The sequence below is a fragment of the Rana temporaria genome, chromosome 9 (genome assembly GCF_905171775.1).
Source record: "Rana temporaria chromosome 9, aRanTem1.1, whole genome shotgun sequence".
In the NCBI taxonomy this organism is placed as follows: Eukaryota; Metazoa; Chordata; class Amphibia; order Anura; family Ranidae; genus Rana; species Rana temporaria.
The window spans coordinates 95449657-95471577 of record NC_053497.1 but is presented as its reverse complement, the minus strand read 5'-3'; the positions used below and the strand labels follow the sequence as shown (position 1 = coordinate 95471577).

Genomic DNA, 21921 nt, shown 5'->3' with positions numbered 1-21921 from the left:
GTAAGGAAAAAACTTTAGCACAAGTATGCTTGCGCATACCATATCATTTCCTCAGCAGCCCTTGAGGAATCCTCAGTTGTTAGCGTTTCCCACACAGAGGTAATAAGTGCAGTTACCAGCACCTTTTCTTGTGAGGCAACAGAGGCAGAGGGCTCATCCTCGCCATCAGAGGGATTGGAGATCGCATTATCAGAACATGCAAGAAAACCTAGGGCCACAGCAGTGGCATAGCATGATTCAGGCCGAGATACACCAGAGGAGGAAGGGGAGAGCGCGGGGGAGATTTTAACTCACCTTACATCCAAACGGCACCTCCACCGGGGAGACAAAAGGCCTCGAGGACCGCCAAAAGCAAATCCAATGGGACAGGGGACCTTGAGTAACCCACTGCTTCCATGAGGGGATTGGGAAGCCAAGCGTGGGCCTGTGCCTCCAATGAAAATACAGCCGGAAGGAGAGGCACCGCCAAGGGATGCCCACCTGAGAAGGGGAGAACACCAAACCGCCCCTAAAAGGCCACATAAGGAGGGGAGGGTACCCAGTAGAACTCACTGCTACCACAACCCGCAGAGGTTGCAGAGTAAAGGCATGGAAAGTGGTCCGTACTGCCAAAGAAAGGAGGGCCAGACTGGCAGGAGAGACGGGCCTGGATGGGAGAAGAAGCCTGCAGGGCCAACCACCCAGGATGGGTCAGTCACAGCCAACCCAGCACGTGCATAAAAAAGGTCTGTGCGCACTTACCCAAGCCCTTACTTGATACAGCTCTGTGCCCATCTGCAGTGGCTCTCTACTTTCAAAGGACAAAGTCAGTAGTGGAAGCCATTGGCTTCTGCCGTTATCAAATACTGTAAACTAAGACTAAGGGGTGGGGGCTGAGCTATGCTGTGTGTGTCTATGGAGGCATACAGCCCACCTTCAGGATCACGCATGCATGTGTTCCCCCATAGCACACAGCTTGCTATGGGGGCACAATCAGAAGCAGAGGAGCAGACACCAGTGGGAGACCCCAGAGTAGAATGCAAGAGGCCACTCAGTGCTATACAATTCTACAGAGCAATTAAGTATAGCATGATTATTATTAACATAACAGTAACAAAAACACGACTTTAGAACCAAGTGTTCGCCTTTTCTAAAAAAAAAAAAAAAAAAGGTTAACTCACACACTCCCTGACTGTATTTGTCAATCAAAAAAGGCTTAGTTGGGAGATGAATGGATGACAAGCAGGGTAGTGCAGACTTATTATATACCGGTTATATAATAGTTTCAGCTGCAGCCATGTATACACTGTCAGATTGTCACTTTCTTTCAACAGATTGTATTCAGGCAATAAGGCTCCAATTGCTGTCATTTACAATTAAATTCAGGCAAAACATTTTCAATTCAGTACAATCTATTTTGGCTCTATGAAGCCAGCAATTTTTAGGTGGTTCATCAGCAGTTTAACAGCACCAATTATTTCAGTAAATCTTTTTAGAAAGAAAGCTAGAACATAAAGTTACAAAATGCTCAGTTCTATTTAGACTCTACTATGAAACTTTAAACCTTTAGTCACATATTACATTGCTACACCGAGCACTTGCTGATGCAGTGTACTTTTCTGAAAAAGTACAGAAATAAATCACTGCAACGCAAATGCAATTTTACACTACAAGCACATTTAAAGAGACAATGGACCATGGCATACTGCCGTGGGCTTTGTGTACACTTACGGGCCAAGAGCCAGGTGTCTTTTTCCAGTTTCATCCTTTGAAGAACTCTGCTTACGTGTTCCGATTGCTTTTTCTCTTCCTCCACTAGCTTATCTTGCAAAGCAGTGCATCTTTCCTTTTCCTTCTTCTTTTTATTTGGAGGCTACATCACAGATTTTTGGATAAAAAGGCATTAACTGAAAATCGAGGCTTTAACATATCAAAATCAAGAAGGTTAATTTGCACACTGCCTATGTTGGGCTCTTGCTTATTACAAATGTAGACGCTAAAGGGTGATGCGCTTTCTGACCATCAATAACAGGCCCACTCAAAGATGTATTACAGGGAAAATGAATTAGTGTTACAGGACCATTACCATTGCCAAGTTTGTGTTTTCTTTTTTACAGTTTTTTATTTTTTTTATTTTGCAGATTGACCCACTTAACATTCTGCTAAAACTCTGTATTAGTGCTGCTTGGACACATCCCGAAAGCTTGTCTTGAAAATTAGGTTGCTGGTGCAAAAAAAAAAAGAAGAAGTACTTAATTGTTCGTCTATCGCCCCCATAGAAAGCTCAAATGCTTAATTTTCTTTTTTTAACCGCTTGAGGACAGCCGCACGACGATATACATCGTCAAAATTGCACGGCTGGGCACAAGGGCGTACATGTACAACTCCTCCTACAAGCTTAATCAGGAACGGATAGAAGTCACAAGACTGCTATATACTGCTGATAAGAAAAGGTATTTAGCAGTTTATATTTAATAAAATAATTGCATTTTCATCTTCTGTGTACTGTGGGAGAGCAGATAACGTAAATGCAAGGTCCTGGGTTTAGTAACGCTTTAGGTGTAAACTAAATTTACAGACTATTTATCCAAGACACCCATAACATTTTTTTTTAAGCTATATTGGTGTTTCTCGGTTCATAAAATGTGATTCCACACAAAGATCCAGTAAAGTGGTATATAGTGGACAGGAATGGAAGATTTCAACTCACCATTTCAACATTATCATCAATGGCTTTCATTTGTACTTTCAATTTATTGATTTCTCTGTTGTAGCTTGAGGATGGAACAGCCAGGTCATACATTGTCAGAGACCAGAAAGTGGCATAAAACTGAGGGCTGATATCATCCCACACTTTAGGAGGATGTAAAGAAACTACAGCTTCATGAACAGGAGCCATCACAACCTCGCATGACGTAATATATTTGTGCACTTTATGCTGCTGCTTGTTTCCCTTCTCGGTCTTCTTTAACTCATCATATTTTGACTGAGGAAGTAAGCATAGAGCAATGAAATAAAGACATTATTGCGTACACATTACAACAAACGAAACAAAAGCATTTCATAATATTGTTTGATCATTTAAAATACAATTGCACCCAAAGCACTATTATTTCTGCTTAATCTAAATTAGTTTCAAAGTTACTTTTAGAGTATCAAGAACAAGATAAGCAACGTAAAATGTAAAATGCAGAAGAAAAAAATAGAAGTTGTATTGCTTTACAACGCAAGGGTATACTTACAGAGATGTGATGAGCATACATAGGTCGAGACAGGAAAAATGCAGCATCATGTGGGGTGTGAAATTCATTGCACAAGACATCTATTGATGGAACTCGTTTTATGTAATCCTCTGTACTGAGATTAGATGCCAAAAATCCACCAAACTGTACCAGAGTATCATGACACTAAGAGAGAAAAGAGGATTTAACACAAACCTAAAATCAGCCACCAGTCATGGCAACAAACAAACTTTAGGGAAAAACATTTAAAAAATACACATGAAGCAATCAGATGGTTTGCCTCACCCAGTAGGGAAACAGCATACGATTTTGAATTTAAAAGCAACAACCTTCAGGAGAAAAACAATCTGGTACAGTACATATGTGAGCTTGTCAAAATAAATTTAAGTGGTTGCTACAGGGAGTTATTTTTTTTTTACACATTAATGCATTCTATGCATTAAGGTTGCAGGTCCCCCCTAGCTCCCCTTATACTTAACCAAGCCCATGTTCAATCCAGCTCTTTGCCCAAGAGCAGTGGCTGTCTCCCCTCCTCACTGGACAGAGGCCATGGGCTGCTGCTGTCAATCAAACCATGCGACGAGGAAGATGGTGCAGGGCTAAGACGCGCCGTCTAGTTCTATAGACCCAGACAGAATGGCTTGTGATGGAGCCCACAGGTGTACCACAATAGGAAACAGCTTCTTGTGGTGGCTCACAGAGGAGAGAAGAAGCCAGGAGCAACAGCGGGTGAGCCGAGAAGAGGAGGATCAGAAGTGCTCTGTATAAAACCTTTGCATAGAGCAAGTAAATATGTCAAGTTTGTTATAATAAAAACACAGTTTTGCATTCCCTTTTAAATAGCAAAGTTCCACCCAAAATTTGAACTTCAGCTCATCTGTCCCCCCTTCCGGTGACAGATTCGGCACCTTTGGGAGAGGAATGGGTACCCATTTTTTGGCAGGTACCCTGTCTCACCACTTCCATCGCACTTTGCTGCGGCGCTATACCTCAGAAGCCCGGCACCCTCCATCCCCTGCCACTGGGACAGTGAAAGAGCACAGCGCGCTTCGTAAATGCAAAGTAGTGACCCAGCCAAGAAGCCCCAATACTTAACTGCCAAGTTCCCTTAACGGCAATGGTGGCAGCTCAAGACAGCTGATGTAAACGTGAGCTGCGGTGCCAACATCGCTGGACTCCAGGACAGGTAAGTGTCCCAATATGAAAAAAGTCAGCAGCTACATGATTCCACATGTCTAACAAGATACACTTTTCTACCCACAAAAAAAAACATGCTGGACAGAAGTACCAAGTTTAGCTGCCACAGAGCCAGAGTTAAAATGTATGCACTGCAAGACCAACTTTGAAAGCTTGGAGCATCAACATGGCTGTAAATATGTTTGAGTTATTAACTGCAGTCTGCGCAAAGTTCGCCTTTTGTAAAAAAAAATACTAAATGTATTCATATTAACAAAAAGAAAAAAATTGTGCATTAATTTTTGTTTTTCATAGAGTCTACAAAACATTTGCAATCACGATCGGTAGATTCAGGGCCAGTTCATACCACATGCAGTCCAGTGCGTTTTTTTTATCTGCATCAACAAAAAAAAAAACAAACATAGAAAAGTAGGTTTTATGGTTTTCAATGGCATAGTTGAACTTGCAGTTCCTGTGCGTTTCAGTTCCAGAAAAAGAATTTAAAAAAAATAGTAGAACATGCTACATTTTTCCTGAACTAGACTGTACTGGAACGCTTAAAACACACCAAAAACACACCTAAATGCACCAAAAACCATGCACTGGAACACAGTTAAAAAAAAAAAAGAAAAAAAAAAAAAAAAAGGAGGGGGTTTGCACTGGACTGCTGCAGCAAAAGAGCATCAAAAACGCGTAAAAAATGTGCACGCAGAAAAGCATCTGGAACGCCTCCGGACTGCGTTTCTATGGTATGAACTGGCCCTGAAAGTGCAATGTTCCTGCAGACTAATACTCCTGTCACAGGACCACAGTGAGATATGGACCTTCCGCTATGAGGTTGGAGGAAGCATCAATGAAATACAAGTGTGGTGATGTTACTGCACCTGCGCTCCATGGAGAATTAAGAGTCCTGCTGCGAAGGCAGAAGAGACTTGTATTTCCGTAAACCAATGACACAGCTGTGCATGTGAAGCCAAAAGCAGCTGTTCCAAAATCTAATTCTGATAGAAACCAGAAAGGAAGGGGGGCTAATAAGTAAAGGGGGAGCTGCAGCCTGTGAACATGTTTCATGTTACACACTATATATAGGTAGAACACGAATGAGTCTGAACAGGTAGACTGCTTTTAACCATGTGCCTACTGGGCACTTTTAAGCTTTCTGTGTTGTTGCACTTTAAATGACAATTGCACGTCATGCAGCATTGCACCCATATAAAATTTTTATCATTTTTTCACACAATAGAGATTTCTTTTGGCGGTATTTAATCAACACTGGGTTATTTTTTGCTAAACAAATGGGAGAAATACCAAAAATTCTTTAAAGAAAAAAATGTTTCTTAGTTTCTGTTATAAAAATTTGCAAACGGGTAATCTTTTTCCTTTATTGATGTGCACCAATAGGCAGCACTGAGGATCAGTGCAGATGTCCCTTTTCACACTAGCCAACCATCGACTCTCCTCACTCGCTGTGACAGCGCGAGAAAAGGAATGGCGATAACCGGCAAATGTGTTTATATCATGATCAGCTGTGATTGGACACAGATGATCAGATCACATGGTAAAGAGCGGCTGATTAGCTTTTCACACCGATCTGTGATCAGCTGTCTCTGGAGTACACAGCAATCTCACAAACGCCCTCCCAGAATCGGCCGACCTCACTGTAGCTATAATTCTGCTATAGCACGGTTGGCAAATTGTTAAAGGGGTTGTAAAAAAAAAAAAAAAAAAAAAATTTAAATAGCCTCCTTTACCTTAGTGCAGTCCTCCTTCACTTACCTCATCCTTGTATTTTGTTTTTAAATGTTCTTATTTCTTCTGAGAAACCCTCACTTCCTGTTCTTCTGTCTAACTCCACACAGTAATGCAAGGCTTTCTTCCTGGTGTGGAGCGTTGTGCTCGTCCCCTTCCTTGGAATACAGGAGAGTCAGGACGCACATTAATACACAGCTCCTTTCTCCATCTGCAACGTAGAGAGCGTCCTGACTCTCCTGTAGTCCAAGTGAGGGGGCGAGCATGACACTCCACACCAGGGAGAAAGCCTTGCATTACTGTGTGTAGACAAAAGAACAGGAAGTGAGGATTTCTCAGAAGAAATAAGGACATTCAAAAGCAAAATGGAAGGATGAGGTAAGTGAAGGAGGACTGCACTAAGGTAAAGGAAGCTATTTAGGGGAAAAAAAAATAAAAATTACCTTTACAACCCCTTTAAGCAGTGTTGGCAAGAAATTAATCAGCCTGACAATTCTATTCTACTCACCTGATCATACAACTTTCCAACAAGCTTCAAATGCTTTTCTCCTCCTTCATGAAATATCACCCCATTTCTCTGTTGGGCCATCAGCAGACACAAAGGAAGGGCCAAGTCATGGTCCAGTAAAGCATCTTTTAACCTTTGAGAAGACTTCTTCGTGTTTCTTATTTGACCAAAGTAACCTCCCTGTGAAAAAGGCCATTCCATAAATTATTATACAAGTTAATGAAAACATTAGCCTATGAAATATGACGGATGATTCCATCGAGCAAATTATACATCTCTGATTACGGAGCAAATGGAATTATTCGTCAATTATTGCCATGAAGGACATGGAAAATATTTAATTTTAGCTTACTTTTGAGAGCACAAGCATGAAAGTGTTTATTAAATCACATGTGTTTATTACAGAGAGGACTTTAATAAAAAAGGTTTTCTTTTTACCAAACTAAAAATATATGGGAACTGTTAATGGGCAATGTGAAAGAATAACCATTTGCTTCACAGTACATATTGTAAGTTGGTGAGGCCAGAGCCAGCATGCCAGACAAACTCTGAGCCCATTTCCCTGGATTATACCAGCCTCTTGTAGCACAATTAGAAACAAAGCATTTATATTCCAAAGGCCACATATAGACCATGGAGTTCAAACAGAACATTTCTGTGCTTAAAAAAAGTACTTTTTATTACAGAGCTGAATATTTAAATAAAAGTAAAAATGAACTATAAAAATTTGTATCAGAGTTTTAAAAAAGGTGTAATAAAAAGTTGATCACTGTGTGCCTATTGTTTAAAGCCTTAACAATTTAACGTCTTGAATTACTGTAGGAGAGCACGTAGAAATCATGTGCTTCTGCTGGGAACTCAGAACTGAGAATGTTTCGTTACCTCAGACTTAAGTTTTTACTGTAAATTTCAGCAACACCGTTGCTTCAAAATATTAAAAACAGGATTTTTTTTGTTACGCACAGTAGAATCCCTTTCTCTGAGTTCATTGATGGATACAGCTTTTTATCATTCTTGACCATAGGTTTATAGCGCCACGTACAGGAGTAGGGCATTAGGAAGAAAAAGGAACAGCGCCACCTATGGACAATCTTAGCTGGGTATGAACCCCCCTCTTAGGCAAGCCCGTTAATCACAAAACAGTACAAGAAAAAAGACCAAATTGTGTCCATTAATGAACTAAAAAAAAAAGGGGGGGGGGGGATTTTACAGTGAGTAACAAATATCCCATTTTGTTTTATTAAGTTCATTGACGGACACAGCTTCTCTTCATTGACTATAGTGATGTCCCAAAGCAGTGTCTTAATGAGGGGTGGGAAACAAAAAACAAGAGCCAACAGGCAAGCACCCAAAGAAAAAACACCCCTACAGGGGAAACAAGGAACGTCAAACAACTGTCTACAGAAGACCAGGTAGCCGCCTTGCAAACTTGAGAGACAGACACTCGATGGCAGAGTGCCCAAGAGGAACGAATCGCCATTAAAGTGTGCCATAACTGGGAAGGGAGGATCCCAATCCTTAATGGCATAAGCCTGAACCACCATCTGCTGGATCCATCAAGAAATGGCGGTAGAAAAAAAAACACCATGCGGAAAGTTGGATTCGTCACAAAAAAAACACAACCCTTTTTTATTCTGTTTAGTACAGAAAGGACAAAAAGAAGATATTTATTTAGAGATTATATATAATATATATATATATATATATATATATATATATATATATATATATATATATATATATATATATATATATATATATAAAGCCAGCAGCTACAAATACAGCAGCTGCTGACTTATAATATATGGACACTTAGCCGTCTAGGACGCCCGCAATGTCGTCAGCCGAAGCCGATCTGTCGCTCAAGTATCGGCTGCTGCTGCCATCCTCCGTAAGACCCCTTTCACACTGAGGAGTTTTTCAGGCGGTACAGCGCTAAAAATAGCGCCTAAATACCGCCTGAAAAACTCCTGTCCAGCCTTCTCAATGCGTAAGCCTGAGGCGATGCGCTGGCAGGAGTGAAAAAAAAGGATTTTTGTACTCACCGTAAAATCCATTTCTCTGAGTTCATAGACGGACACAGCCTTCATTGACCTTAGGGTTATGCTTCTTCCTACCAGGAGATTTAGGCAGAATTCTACAGCACTTAAGGTGTTAAAAACTTTCCTTCATGCCGCTCCTCCCAGGGGGCGTGGCTCCCCCAGGCATAACCCCCACTCTGCTCTAGCAGCTTCAGTTCGTAACAAGCAGTACAAACCAAGGAGGGGTGGGTGCTGTGTCCGTCTATGAACTCAGAGAAATATATTTTACGGTGAGTAAAAAAATCCTTTTTTCTCTTTCATTCATAGACGGACACAGCCTTCATTGACCTTAGGGACGTCCCCAAGCAGTGTCAAAAAAATTAGAGGGGTGGGAAAATAACACAGCAAAAACAGGTTACACCCCAAACAAAACCGGAGTAACTCAACGGAGGAACTCGAACCGTAAACTGCCGCCTGTAACACCCTGCGGCCGAAGGAGGCATCAGAAGATGCACTCACATCCACCTTGTAAGACTTAGAAAAAGTGTGGAACGACGACCAGGTCGCTGCCATACACCCCCGTAACACAGAGGCATGATGCCAGAAAGCCCAAGAGGCCCCGATCGCCCTGGTCGAATGCGCGCCGTAACCCAAAAGGGAGGCGCCTGCCCCTTCAGGGCATAGGCCTGAAGCACAATCCGTCGGATCCACCCCGGAAAAAGGTGGCCGACGAGACTACCAGGCCCCCTGGTAGAACCAGCCAGCGACACGAACAGTGAGACCGACTTCCGGAACGGAATCGTAGCAGATAAGTACACTCATAGGGCCCGAATCACATCCAGAGGATGTAAAAATGGCCACCTCCCTCCATTTCGGCCAAGGACATAAGGATGGAAGAACAATGTCCACACCAACGTGAAAAGCCGAAACCACCTTGGGGAGAAAAGACGGCTGCGCCGCAGCACCACCTCATCCTTATGGATGACCAAGCAGGGAGCCTTGCAAGACAAGGCCTCCAGTTCAGACAAACACTAGTCTGATCGAGGTAATTGCTACCAGAAAAAATCACAGTGGAAATGCCCACGACGAGCCACGGCCACGTGACAACGCAGACCTTCCTGGGCTAGAACCCAGAGTCAAATGCCTGAAGGGCAGGTACACTAGCACTTGAGCTAAACCTGCTCCCGTCTCGTGACAGTCAACAAAAAACCTCCCGAATGTCCACAAGGGGAGCATCCAGAAGAACCAAAAGGACTAAATACAAGTCCCATGGGGGTAGTGGAGGGGCCATATGCCAGACCCCCAGAACAGACGTACGCACCAAGGAGTGCGACGCCAAGGCTCATTGAAAGTAACAGCCAGAGCAGAAAACTGACTCCCAACTGTACGTAAGGCGAGAGCCTGATCCACTCCCTGCTGTAAAAAACAGCAGAATCCTGGATACCACGTACGTACGAGGGTGCCATTTCATCTCCTCACCAGAGATGCAGGCCCTCCACGTATGATGTAAATCCTACGTGAGGTAGACTACCGTGCCGGCAGCACGGTCGAGACCACCGAGCCCAATAGGCCTCGGGCCTTCAGCCCCAGGCTCTCAACAGCCACGTCGCTAAGCCAGTGGCTGTAAAAACAGGGTGGAAGATCGGAAACTGTAACAGAAGATCAACCCCCAGGGGAAAATGCTAGGGGGCGTCAGCCACCAGACGCACCAGGTCCGCGTACCAGGAGCGACGCGGCCAATCTGGGGCAATCCGGATTGATAAATACCCTCGGCTTCCACTCTGCGCAGCAGGCGAGGAAGAAGCTACCGAGGAGGGAAGGTGTAAAGCAGGCGATAGCGACCCCAAGGAGCCACCAATGCGCCTGACGCGTCAGCCCACGGGTCCCGTGCCCTGGCCAAAAACATGGCACCTTCCGGTTGAGGCGGGACCCTAGAAGGACCATGCCTGGAGTGCCCCACTTTCGGCACATATACTGAAAAACCCCTACGGGTGGAGAGACCACTCTCCGTGGTCTAGCACAGTCCGACTTAGGAGTCGGCTTGCCAATTCCGTACTCCCGGAATGTACACGGCCAATAGAGCCGGAACGGACCCTTCGGCCCACCGAAGGATGTGCGCGACCCTCGTCGCTGCAACAGAGCTCTGTGTGCCTCCCTGATGGTCGACGTACGCCACAGCGTTGACGGACAGGGTCCCGAATGGTCGGCCCTGTAGATCCAGGGACCACCAGGCAAGGCAAAGCTCGATTCAGAACAACGATTGGTAGGTGGGTCGCCACCCGAGTCCAGCACCCCAAGGCTGACTGGGTGCCCCAAAAACCCCTCCCACAACCGGAGAGGCTGGCATCCGTCGCGACCACTGTCCAGTGGCTTGGCCGAAACGACTTCCCGGCCCGAAGAACCGGAAAACATCAGCCACCACACCAGGGACTAGATGACTCATCCGAACCTGGTAATCCAGAGATGATGGAAGCTAGTCCCCACGTGACAACAGGTCCTCCTGTAGCACCCTGGCGTGGAATTGGGCATACGGAACCGCCTCGAAAGAGGCCACCGTCAGATCCAGAACCCTCAAGCAGAATCGCGGAGATGACCACCACTAGGTCAACAACCGCTGCCCAGCAGATTGCAGAGTCTTAAATTTTTCCGTTAGGAGAACAAAACTCCCGCCCCGGCGGAATCCAGGACTAGTCCCAGGAATTCCAGTCCCAGACGGGACCAACACTGACTTCTGGACAAAAACAGAAGCCAGCCAAACTTCCTGGAGAGTCTGACACGTGATAGACACGGCTCCACAAATGCAGAGTTCTCAGAAGCTCGCAGGAGAATGTCGTCCAGACATCCCACGATAAACCCCCGCTGACACAGCCGGGCCAGTATCGGGACGAGCACCCTGGTAAAAACCTGTGGTGTCAACACCAAGTCGAGCGGGAGGGCCACAAAAAGAAAAAGGTCCTCCCTGACCGCAAAGCCCAGAATCTCTGGTGCTTAGAGCATATGGGAACATGCAGGTATGCGTTCATGACATCCAAGGACGCCAGAAAAAAATTCCCATCCTGAAATTTTGTACTTTACAAAAAAACAAACGAGGGCCCTGAGGCCCAGGATTGGACGGACCCCGTCCACCATGGGGATTACCAACAGATTGGAGTATTACCCCTGAGACCGTTCCTTTGGGGAACTGGCACCATCACTCCCCCGATCAGAAGATCCTGGACAGAACCAACCAGCGAACCGGAGGAAGCCAGAGGATGGAGGGAAAAAATCTGTTAGGCAGCCAAGAGAGAAAATCTATCTTGCACCGCGAGAAAACAACCTCGCAAAACCAACGGTCGGAAAGAAGAGGCCTCAACCGAGCCGCAAAATCACAAAGCCAGCCCCCCACCCGACACGGGTGGGGGCAGACCTACATGCGGAAGCAATACCGTCCGCAGGCCCGTAAGGCACGTGGTGCCAGGCGCGTCACAGCCCCGCAGCGGGGGCCTTAGCACCCTGCAGAATACCCACCGTTCTGGGCGCACGAACCGCTCGGGAGAGGAGGGCACTCGCCGACGGCGAGGCTCCATGCCCTTCCTAGCAGAGGAAGCAGCGTGCTCTTACCACCCATGGCATCCCTAGGGGTGTCAACCCGGGAGGCCCAAAAAGCCGCCCACCCCTAAAGGGGTGAGTCCACCAAGGACCCTTTGAGGATCGGTCCGAAGACCAGCATGTAAGCCACACGAGGCGGCGCAAACACCCCCACAGAGGCGGAGGCCCTGGAAAGCAAGGGAAGCGCATCCAGGACTGACTCACAGACGAACTACAGACCCTGAACCAAACGTTCAGCTAGGTCCTTACAGGGCTCAGCAGCACCAGTCAGAGTCTGTGACACCAGGGACCGCGTCAAGACCGGTCTCAGCGGGGTCCCCACAGGCAGGAGCCCCTTCCACGGGCAACGTGGCGGCTTTGCTCCATCCGGACACTGGAGGGTCCACAGGAGGAGAGACCCACCTACTTACAAAGGGGTCGCAAAGCATTCAGGGACTGCAAATATATATATATATATATATATATATATATATACACATACATATACACATACATACATACATACATACATACATATATATATACACACACACACACACACACACACACACACACACACACACACACTGCGGTGTAACATAAAAAGTCCAAATAAGGAACACAGTTGCAGTGCGCTGCGGTTTGCGGAACCCAAAAGGGACCGGTACATCTGGTACCTCCGCCAAAACCACAAACCGTCTAGTTACTGAGCTACAAGCTCTAACCGCAGAAAATAAGAGCTCCAACAAATTCCTTGGTCGCGTGGGTTTTTATATCCCGCATCCACTGACACCACAGAACCAGAGCCAGACGCAATAGCCGGGCATAGTCTAATGTCAGCGGCATCCCCCGAAGCAGGCTCAGGGAGGGGGCGCTTTTTTACCCCCCAACCAGGCACTAGCTGCTTCAGAAATAACACTCCCTCAACAGAAGTGGCAGGGGGAGGGGCATCAAGGGTTAACTCAGGCCTTAGTGGGGAGGATAGTACCTAGTACAGGCTCCAGGGCATCTCACCACCGAGTTACCCAAACTGCTAAGCAGAGAACCACCCACGGTCACCTCCCGGCTGTTCTAGCTCTATTCTGAGCATAAGGGCCCCCAGGGAACTCACCACCCCGCCTGGTGCATCGCGCTGAGAGGAGCCGGATGATGTGCTGAGAAGCCGGCTGCGCTGCTGACAGTCCCCACGGAGAGATTCGCGGTCTCTCCGAGCGCTAAAACGGCCACACGAGGACAAACGAAAATGAAAGATGGCCGCCGTAATTGCAAAAAACCGCCAAGGACCACAAGAAAATGGCTGCCGAGATACACAAAGGCGCGACTACGGCAAAATGGCGGCCGTGGCGCACTTTAAAAAAAAAAAAAAAAAAAGAACAGACAGCCAGCAGCCACAGCAGCACAGTAAAACAGCACACAAGTCCCGCAGAGAACACTACAGCCCCCTGCAGTGAACACACACAGCCCCAACTAACACACAGGCCCCGGTGATAATAAAGAGACCCCAGAAAAAAAAAAAACCCTCACAGCCGCTACCCAAAAGGGAAGGAGAGGAATAAGGGAGAGAGGAAAGCAGGGCGAACCCTCAGTCGACCTCCCCAGGGAAAATTCCAGCCAGACCACTTACCTGAGCAAGGGTCACTACTTACCCGTCCTGCGACTACCGGCTGGAGGTATCCCAGACAGAACCAACGTCCGCTAAACGGCATGGCTGTCGGCCAGACACACTGTGACAAGGCCATAGAGACCGGTCATATGTGTGCCCTAGAACCGAAGTTCCCCGGCCGCCCCTGGAGCAATGGGGCCTGTCGTGGACGTCCCAAAGCTGAGCTGAGGGCCGGCACACGCTCGAAGGCCGAACCTGGGGGGACTACAAGGGTCGAGGACCCAGCCTGTCACCCAGTCGGCTGTTGATAGAAGAATCGCAGGATTCAAAAATGCAGGAACAAAATAATAAAAAGCGAGAAAAATCGCAAGAAAAATTGCAAGAAAATTGCAAGAAAAAACTCCAGAGTCCAGGACTCCAGAGAGAGCCTGACTCTCCTGTCGGTTAGGCAGAAACAAACTGAAGCTGCTAGAGCAGAGTGGGGGTTATGCCTGGGGGAGCCACGCCCCCTGGGAGGAGCGGCATGAAGGAAAGTTTTTAACACCTTAAGTGCTGTAGAATTCTGCCTAAATCTCCTGGTAGGAAGAAGCATAACCCTAAGGTCCATGAAGGCTGTGTCCGTCTATGAACGAAAGAGAAAAATCTCCTGCAAGCAGCATCTTTGGAGCGGTATTGTATACCGCTCCTTCACATTTAAAGCAATGGAAAACCGCAGTAATACCGCCCGCAATGCTTCTCTGCAGAGGCGCATTGCGGGCGGTACTAACCCTTTATCGGCCGCTAGCGGGGGTAATACCGCACCGCTATCGGCCGAATCCCGCGGCAAATCCGACAGTATAGCGGTGCTATACCGCCACCGCGCCTCCCGGCCCAGTGTAAAAGGGGCTTTGCGGCTTCACTTCCCGGTTCCCTACTGCGAATGCGCGAGTTGCACTGGGTGTCCTCACTGGTCCCTGCTGTCTTCTAGGACCTGTGTGTCTCCCAGAAGACAGCGGGGGAGGACAGAATAGGCGCCGAAAATGGGGTAGGTCACCTCGATCACCGGGGTGATCTATGCCAGGAACTGGGAGCAAATACCTGTATTAGACAGGTATCTGCCTCTCCTCCCAACCCCCCTGAAAGGTGCCAAATGTGACACCGGATGGGGAGGGTATCCAAAAAGTGGAAGTTACATATAAAACAGGTTAGCGCCAACTCTCATATGTTTGTAGCTGAGAAAATATAGTGCATAACATAACCACACAAATAAGGGTTGTTCACTGTATGATTCAACTTCATGTAGTGGAACAAACATACCAAAAACACCATATTGTAACAGGTACTCTTAATTGGCTAATTGGTCAAGCCGTGCTCCTGCTCCATCTTCACTCGTGTGAGAAGATTGCAGACTCACCAAATGAAACAATGAAACACTTCATATGCTCAAGTCTTTTGGGAGGGTAATCTTTGTATTCGCAAGGCTATACGACTCAGTGTAAACAAAAAACAATCACATAGCACAATAAGTTGTAAATGTAGAGCAAACACCAGTAAGGGAATAGAAGTGCTCACTCACATATTAAGGTGCTCGTATGCCAATACCAGCATGTACGGCGGTCTTTAGCCAGAATAGAGACAAAGGTATTGTGAGGTATTTGTGTTCCCGATGCTCAGGCAGATTAGTCTACTCACTAGAATGAACTTCAAAGACAGGACAAGCACAGAGGCAATGCCAGCAGTTCTGGATATAAAGAGCCCCAAAGATACCTTATTACCAGTACAAGTTCTGTAAGGCACCCAACAAGGAACTCTGTACACAAAAGTCACTTCCAGGTTAGGCCTACAAAACATGGAATCCAGTGGGGTACAGTTCTCCAAAGCCAAGCTGAGGAAAGGCCAGTTCAAGATACTTGCCCTATTGGGACCAGCTCAAGCAGCAATGGATCAAGAAATATTGATTGGAAAAAAAGGCTTTAGGAAGCATCAAAGAAAAATTGATCGCAAAGAAAAAAAAAAAAAAAAAAAGAAGTTTTCCTATTATAGCTGAAGAAAAGACCAACATCCTTTATAGGACAATAGTAAAACTGAGGCATGCTGGGTTAAGGGGAGATTATCCTGTGCTGGCCTGCAGTTTGACGGCTTACAATCCTGCTGTAGCCAGACACAACCCCACGGCATAAGACTAAGCAGTGTATTCAGAGAAGAAAAAAAATCCAGAGATAATTGTCCTGCGAATGGTGAATAGAGTGAATCAGGAAAATACTAAATTATGGGCACTAGATTGAGCCGAGGATCATAAGAAGCAAATATTTTCCTACAATTGTCAGCTACATTAAGTAACTACAATTTTTCCAAAACCACTCCATTTTTAAATGAGCATTCAAGCTAGACAGATAATAGCCTAATAATTGCGATCCCTAGTCACACGAGTATTACATGGTACATGCAGTTTCACACAGGGCTGTGGAGTCGGTAGATAAATGTTCCGACTCCTCAGTTTTATATACTTCCGACTCCGACTCCCCGACTCCGACTCCTCTGTATTAATATGCGAATGTATTTTATACATTCCTTGAGTGAAAGAAATGCAACCTACCACAGGACTACTGGCTGGGAAGCCAACAGTCTACTGTATTGCACAGTTTAAGCAAAAGACAAACACAATGAAAACAATCAAGTGACTGGATAGTAGCAGCAGGCATAAACATCAGGAACAGGATCTTTACCAGTTCAAAAATACAAACCACATTATTTGGTTGTTTTAGAACAAAATCAAAGCTTATCTATAATGAACCAAAAACAAAATCTGCAAAACCTAGAAATGGTTTATATTAATCTTGAAATGTAGTTCTAGGCTTAGCAAATGCAAATCAATTCAATGTAGAGTTCTAAGGAAGAGAATTGCCTCTGCCAGATCCTCTTTCATAGAGGCTCTTAAGTCAGACTTTATTATTTTTAGGGCTGAAAATAATCTTTCGACACTGACTTGGGTGGGTGGCATTGCAGTAACTATTCTGGCCACATCACTAACGATCTCTGGATAAACAAGGATGGCTTCTTCAACAGTAAGTTTTGATGAGCGATCATACTTTTCAACTTCTTTTAGTGCTTTATAAAACTCCTGTTGGAATTTTTTTATTTGGACACTTACTGGTTCTCTAACATGCGTTCCCTGTAAAAGCAGAACACAACACCATGGAAAGTATAAGTATTGCAGCTCCTTATTGTGCGTTGTGTGCCATATAGTGAAGCACATGAAAAGCATGCTTCTTCACGGTCACTTAACGTGTTCGTTTTGCGGTTACGTGAGGCATTGCATGCATTGGTCTTTATTCTTACAGTAGAGAAGTCATTAATTATAACTTTTTGTGAATTGGGACATTTAAACTTGCTTTTTTTTTATTTTTATTCCAATCTAAATTTAGTAGGAGTCGGAGTCGGAGTCGGTGCATTGTTTGCCGACTCCGACTCCAGGTACCCAAAATTTCCCACGACTCCGACTCCTCGACTCCGACTCCACAGCCCTGGTTTCACAGGAAGAAAAGCTCTGCCGATTTTTCATAAATACACCCCTTACTATTACCAACAATGTGCCAGAAAGAAAGAATAAGTTTGTTCAACACACGCAAGCCCTAGCTTACTATTCTGAAATATTCCAAAGATTCAACACCTTTACATTTTTGGTCCGGCCAGTAAATCCTTTTCTTTTTAGAGAGAGTAGCAGATTTCTTTCAATTAATGCACAGTGAAAGTAGCCCATGGTACACAAGCAGCATGAGTATGCAATGGATTGGTGGAAAGTAAAGACCGCAGGGTGGTTGTGTTTGAAGTGTCAATGAACAGCACATTCCCTCACCTCCGCTTTAAGTTGTTCTCCGCCAGTCATTGCTTCCAGCTGCTCCATTGTAATTTCTTCAGTGATTTCAATCCCAGCCATCTTTTGTACCACCTCTTTCAGAATCAGCAAATCAAAACTGCAAGTCAAATGTGACAGAAGAGGAAATAATGTTCAGATTTACTACGCAGACTAACAGTCAGCATTTCAATAACGCAGCTCTGTGAAATTCAATGAAGTTTAAAAAGCACAGACTATATAAAAGAAAAAAAAAAAACAGATAGATAGATGGATAGATAGATGTAAACAAAAAGGTTAACACATGTTTTTATATTCTAATCAATGCTTACCTTTTGCCAGCTTTTAGCTGGTTTGCTACATACTGCAGAAGCCCAGCCAATTCTATGGGGTATTTCCTAAAAATTGCTCCACAAAAGCTAGCTAAACCTGCAGGTTAAAAGAAAAAATAAATATATAAGACATGAGACCTTTGTGAAATTCAGGCAATAGACATTCACACAGCTATACAGCTCACACTGAGGCCTTGTACAAATGTGCGTCAGCTTGTCTAAGTAGTTCACACAGCAAGTTTTACAAAGCGGTTGCCAATCTTTCAGACAGTTTCAAGCTGAGAGTACTGCTTGTCAAGTTTTTTTAACCTGCAACATTACTTGAAAAATTGTTTAACGTGGTTCTAAAGGCAGAAGGTTTTTTATCTTCAGGCATTCTCTGCATTAGGATAAATATCTTGCTTAGTGCAGCCTTCCCCCCATACACACATGAGCCCTCCCAATCAAATCTTCAGCCGGAATGCAGCAGCGCTTTTCTCCCTCCCTCTTCATAGGGCAGACAGATGATAGTGGGAGCCATTTGCTCCTGCCAACAAATCCTGTAATTAGGAAGCGTGCATGCCTCAGGTTTAAAGCCCACAGGTGTGCCACCATAGGAAGCAGCTTCCTATGGTGGCACACAAAGAAACGTAGAACCAGGAAAGCTGGCGGGGGACCCTAGAAGAGGAAGATCAAGGCTGCCCTGTGCAAAACCATTGCACAAAGCAGGCAAGTATAACATGTATTATTCAAACAAAACAACAATAAATAACAAAAATTACCCTTTACAATCACTTTAAAGTGACACTTAGTATTTGCATCAGGATCTATGAGCCAAGCCTTGTCCAAAACACACCTGAAAAATACTGCCGGGAAGCATTCTGCACCCTACAGCCTGAATTTATATACACCCTTTGCACATGTGCAGATGTGGGGCGGGGAATGCATCTGCCACCTTGGACAGCTTTCGTCGCTCAGGCAGGTTCAACAAGCCTGAGCTCATTCCAATTTAGGATTACGCTCCCAAACTGGAACACAAGTTAGCATTAAAGCATCAACCAAGCTGCTGGAAGCTTACTGAAAAACTTTGCAAATACTATTTAAAAGCTTTCTGTACCCATTGCTCATTCACATACAGAATCCAGAATGTACAATTCATGTTTTCTTAAGGAAGGCACAGCAAAATGCAATTTAAACCACATATAAGTTCACTCAGCTCCAGTAAACGTAAACCCATAAAACATTTACCATTTGTAAGGATTTAGGACAGGTTTGGACTAGCAAAGTCACCAAGCCTGGAAAGCTGCACACCACCATGACAGATTCAGGCATTTACATATAAGCCTCATTCTCTTACATCACCTACTACCCCTACTACTGCGCTGCAAATCGATATTGCTTCAGCCAAATATGAACCACAAACCCCAAATATTAACACTACACCCTTGGAAAGAGTCAGTGTCCCAGGGGTAGTCACACACATACTTTAGATTTGTGAGTGGGAATTTTAGCTCTTCTATGCTGTCCCGAAGTCTGAGGATAGGGGGAGATGCCTTAGATTCCTGGTTCACTATTGGAGATGGAATACCTCTGCCAAAAGAACTTTTAACCTCCCTGTACTTCAAGTCATCCAATGCAGCCGATTTCCCTATGACCATTTTTATTGGAGACTTCTTGCACAGTGAAGACACATGTAGGAAGCGGTCTGTCTCAAATGTGTCCTGTCGAAACATACTCCAACAGGAAATTGTGCCCGTATGTGCACTCTATTTTCTAATATGGCATCAGTAACTGTGCTGCAGAGGACAAAATGGCACCTGTAGTGGTCAAGCTAGAGCACCAAAATGGTGTCTGCACATGCGCCCTTTCAAGGTTGAGCGCAGTAATATGGTTAACACGCTTTCGTCAGAGCACCCAAATGGTGTTTACACACATGTGCAGCGTTCCCTGGTATTGTTCCGTCCAGTCAGACCAGGCCTTCTAGGAGTGAGGCAAGTTGGGTGGCACCATTTCAGAAAGTGGACGCCCTCAACCGAAGTGGCCTGGTGCAGCCTGTAATTTGTTGCGATAGAAGAAATCAGTGTCCTATAAATTCCTACATCTTTTACATTGGTAGTTTCAACCTTCACCTAAGAACACTAGCAAGAAACCGAGTATTGCATGGAGGTAGGTTGTTATATAAGGAAGTGTTAGGGCCCTTTCACACCTGCGGACCGTATGTCCGTATTTCATCCATCCGTTTTCAGATGAAATACGGACATACATGTATCCCTATGGGATAGCAGGGTGTCAGTGGATGAACATCCGCTGACATCCGATCTCATTGGTCCCCGCTATGGTCCGTTTCTGCAGATGGAGGAAAATCCTATTTTTCCATCCGTCTGCGGATCGGATGAACACAGACAGACGGTCCGTGTTCATCTGATCCCCCCATAGAGGAGAGCGGAGATCTAACAGGGCAGTCCCTGTCATCTGCCATCTCAGCGAGGATCAACAGAACGATCCCTGCTGAGCAAGCGGATGATAAAGGTACGGATCCTCACGGGATCCATACATGCGAAAGGGCCCTTAAAGCTTTGAGTGGCTTTGCCAGTGTCCAATCACCTGTAAGTGCTGTATATGACCCATTAGTTATGATTAAAAGCATGTGTCCTGTACTTTAGGATAAAGATTAAAAAAAACAAGCAAAAAAAAAAAAAAGGAGGCAGTCACCATCGAAGTTCATCTGAAGGAAAACAATTCAAAAGGGCCAGTCCACTCAAAGCCGATATTTCACCTAATACAGCACAGTTAAACTGCACAGTTAAAGCAATTTCTTGAATCTCTGGGAATAATCATTAGTAAGAACGGTTTGCTTAAGTTTCTGGATCTGCTTAAGTTTATCAATTTCATTTTTAGAGCATGTAACTGGAACTGATAGAAAATGCAAAAGGTGGGCAGGAAGACTCAAACCCCACAAGAGGACAGGAATATAGAAAGGATTGGTGGCAGCAAGACCCCACTTTTGTAATAACCCAGGAATACAAGAAAGGGTCATTCACTCGGAGTTGGACTGACCCTTGACTATTTGTTTATCAGGCAGGATCTAAAAAATGAATAGGAAATTGTACTAACTCTGTAACCAGCTGGAGATCGTAGTGTCATCATGCTTCATCTTTTCTTTTTCTGGATTTGCAAGAGCTTCAATTATACAGTCTATATTTCCAGTTAAGAAAAATATATATCCTATTTTTACCATTCTAGTATGAACATGCCCAACATAATACCATTACACAAACTGTTGTCATCCAGCAAAAACGTCTGCATTTTACCACAGCATAATTATATTTGACCCCCCTCCCCAACAGCGGATTTGTTTCCTTCATTCATTCTCTACACTGTTCAGCTGCTGGAAACCAGGAAAGAAAGTCCTGTGTAAACTCCAAGTCAGGATTGCAGGACCCAAGACCAATCCCCATGTGACAGTGATGGGCCAATTACCAGCACCATCACAAGGGTAAGGCAAGTGAGTCACATGCGCCTCCAAATCCTGGATACCTTCTTTATCCAGGAAGGAAACTGGACTACCTGCAGCTTAAGGCTGCATTCACACCTAGGCGTAGGCGATTTGCGGCGTTTTTTACCGCGATTTGCCGCGACAAAATGCAGCGTTTTTACCGCGATCTTCGCTGGAGGGGCGATTACACATTGTGCAATATGGCCGAACGCCGAAGACGCCTGAAAAAAAGGGTCAGGGACTTGTTTTGAGCTTCAGGCGTTTCGGCGTGGAGATGTGAACCATCTCCATAGCCGACAATGTTAAATCACCCCTCCAGCGTATTGCAGGCTGCAATAGCGGCGGGCGTCGGGCGTGAAAACGCCTAGGTGTGAATGGAGCCTAAAACCAGGCATTAAAGGCAATCATGTAGCTTTGCCCTCTATGGGTTTCATATG

General features: G+C 45.2%; 1 protein-coding gene across 1 annotated transcript in view; it reads right to left on the bottom strand.

Annotated features, from left to right (window-relative positions):
- THOC2 (THO complex 2) overlaps positions 1-21921 on the bottom strand; it is a 152776-nt gene that overhangs the window by 71739 nt on the left and 59116 nt on the right. The window contains exons 18-24 of the mRNA XM_040323934.1: positions 21103-21183; positions 18010-18106; positions 17681-17798; positions 6655-6834; positions 3222-3386; positions 2690-2965; positions 1711-1852 (exon numbers count right to left, since the gene is read on the bottom strand). Of these exons, the coding sequence (XP_040179868.1) occupies positions 1711-1852; positions 2690-2965; positions 3222-3386; positions 6655-6834; positions 17681-17798; positions 18010-18106; positions 21103-21183 (1059 nt within the window). The remainder of the gene's footprint in view (positions 1-1710; positions 1853-2689; positions 2966-3221; positions 3387-6654; positions 6835-17680; positions 17799-18009; positions 18107-21102; positions 21184-21921) is intronic.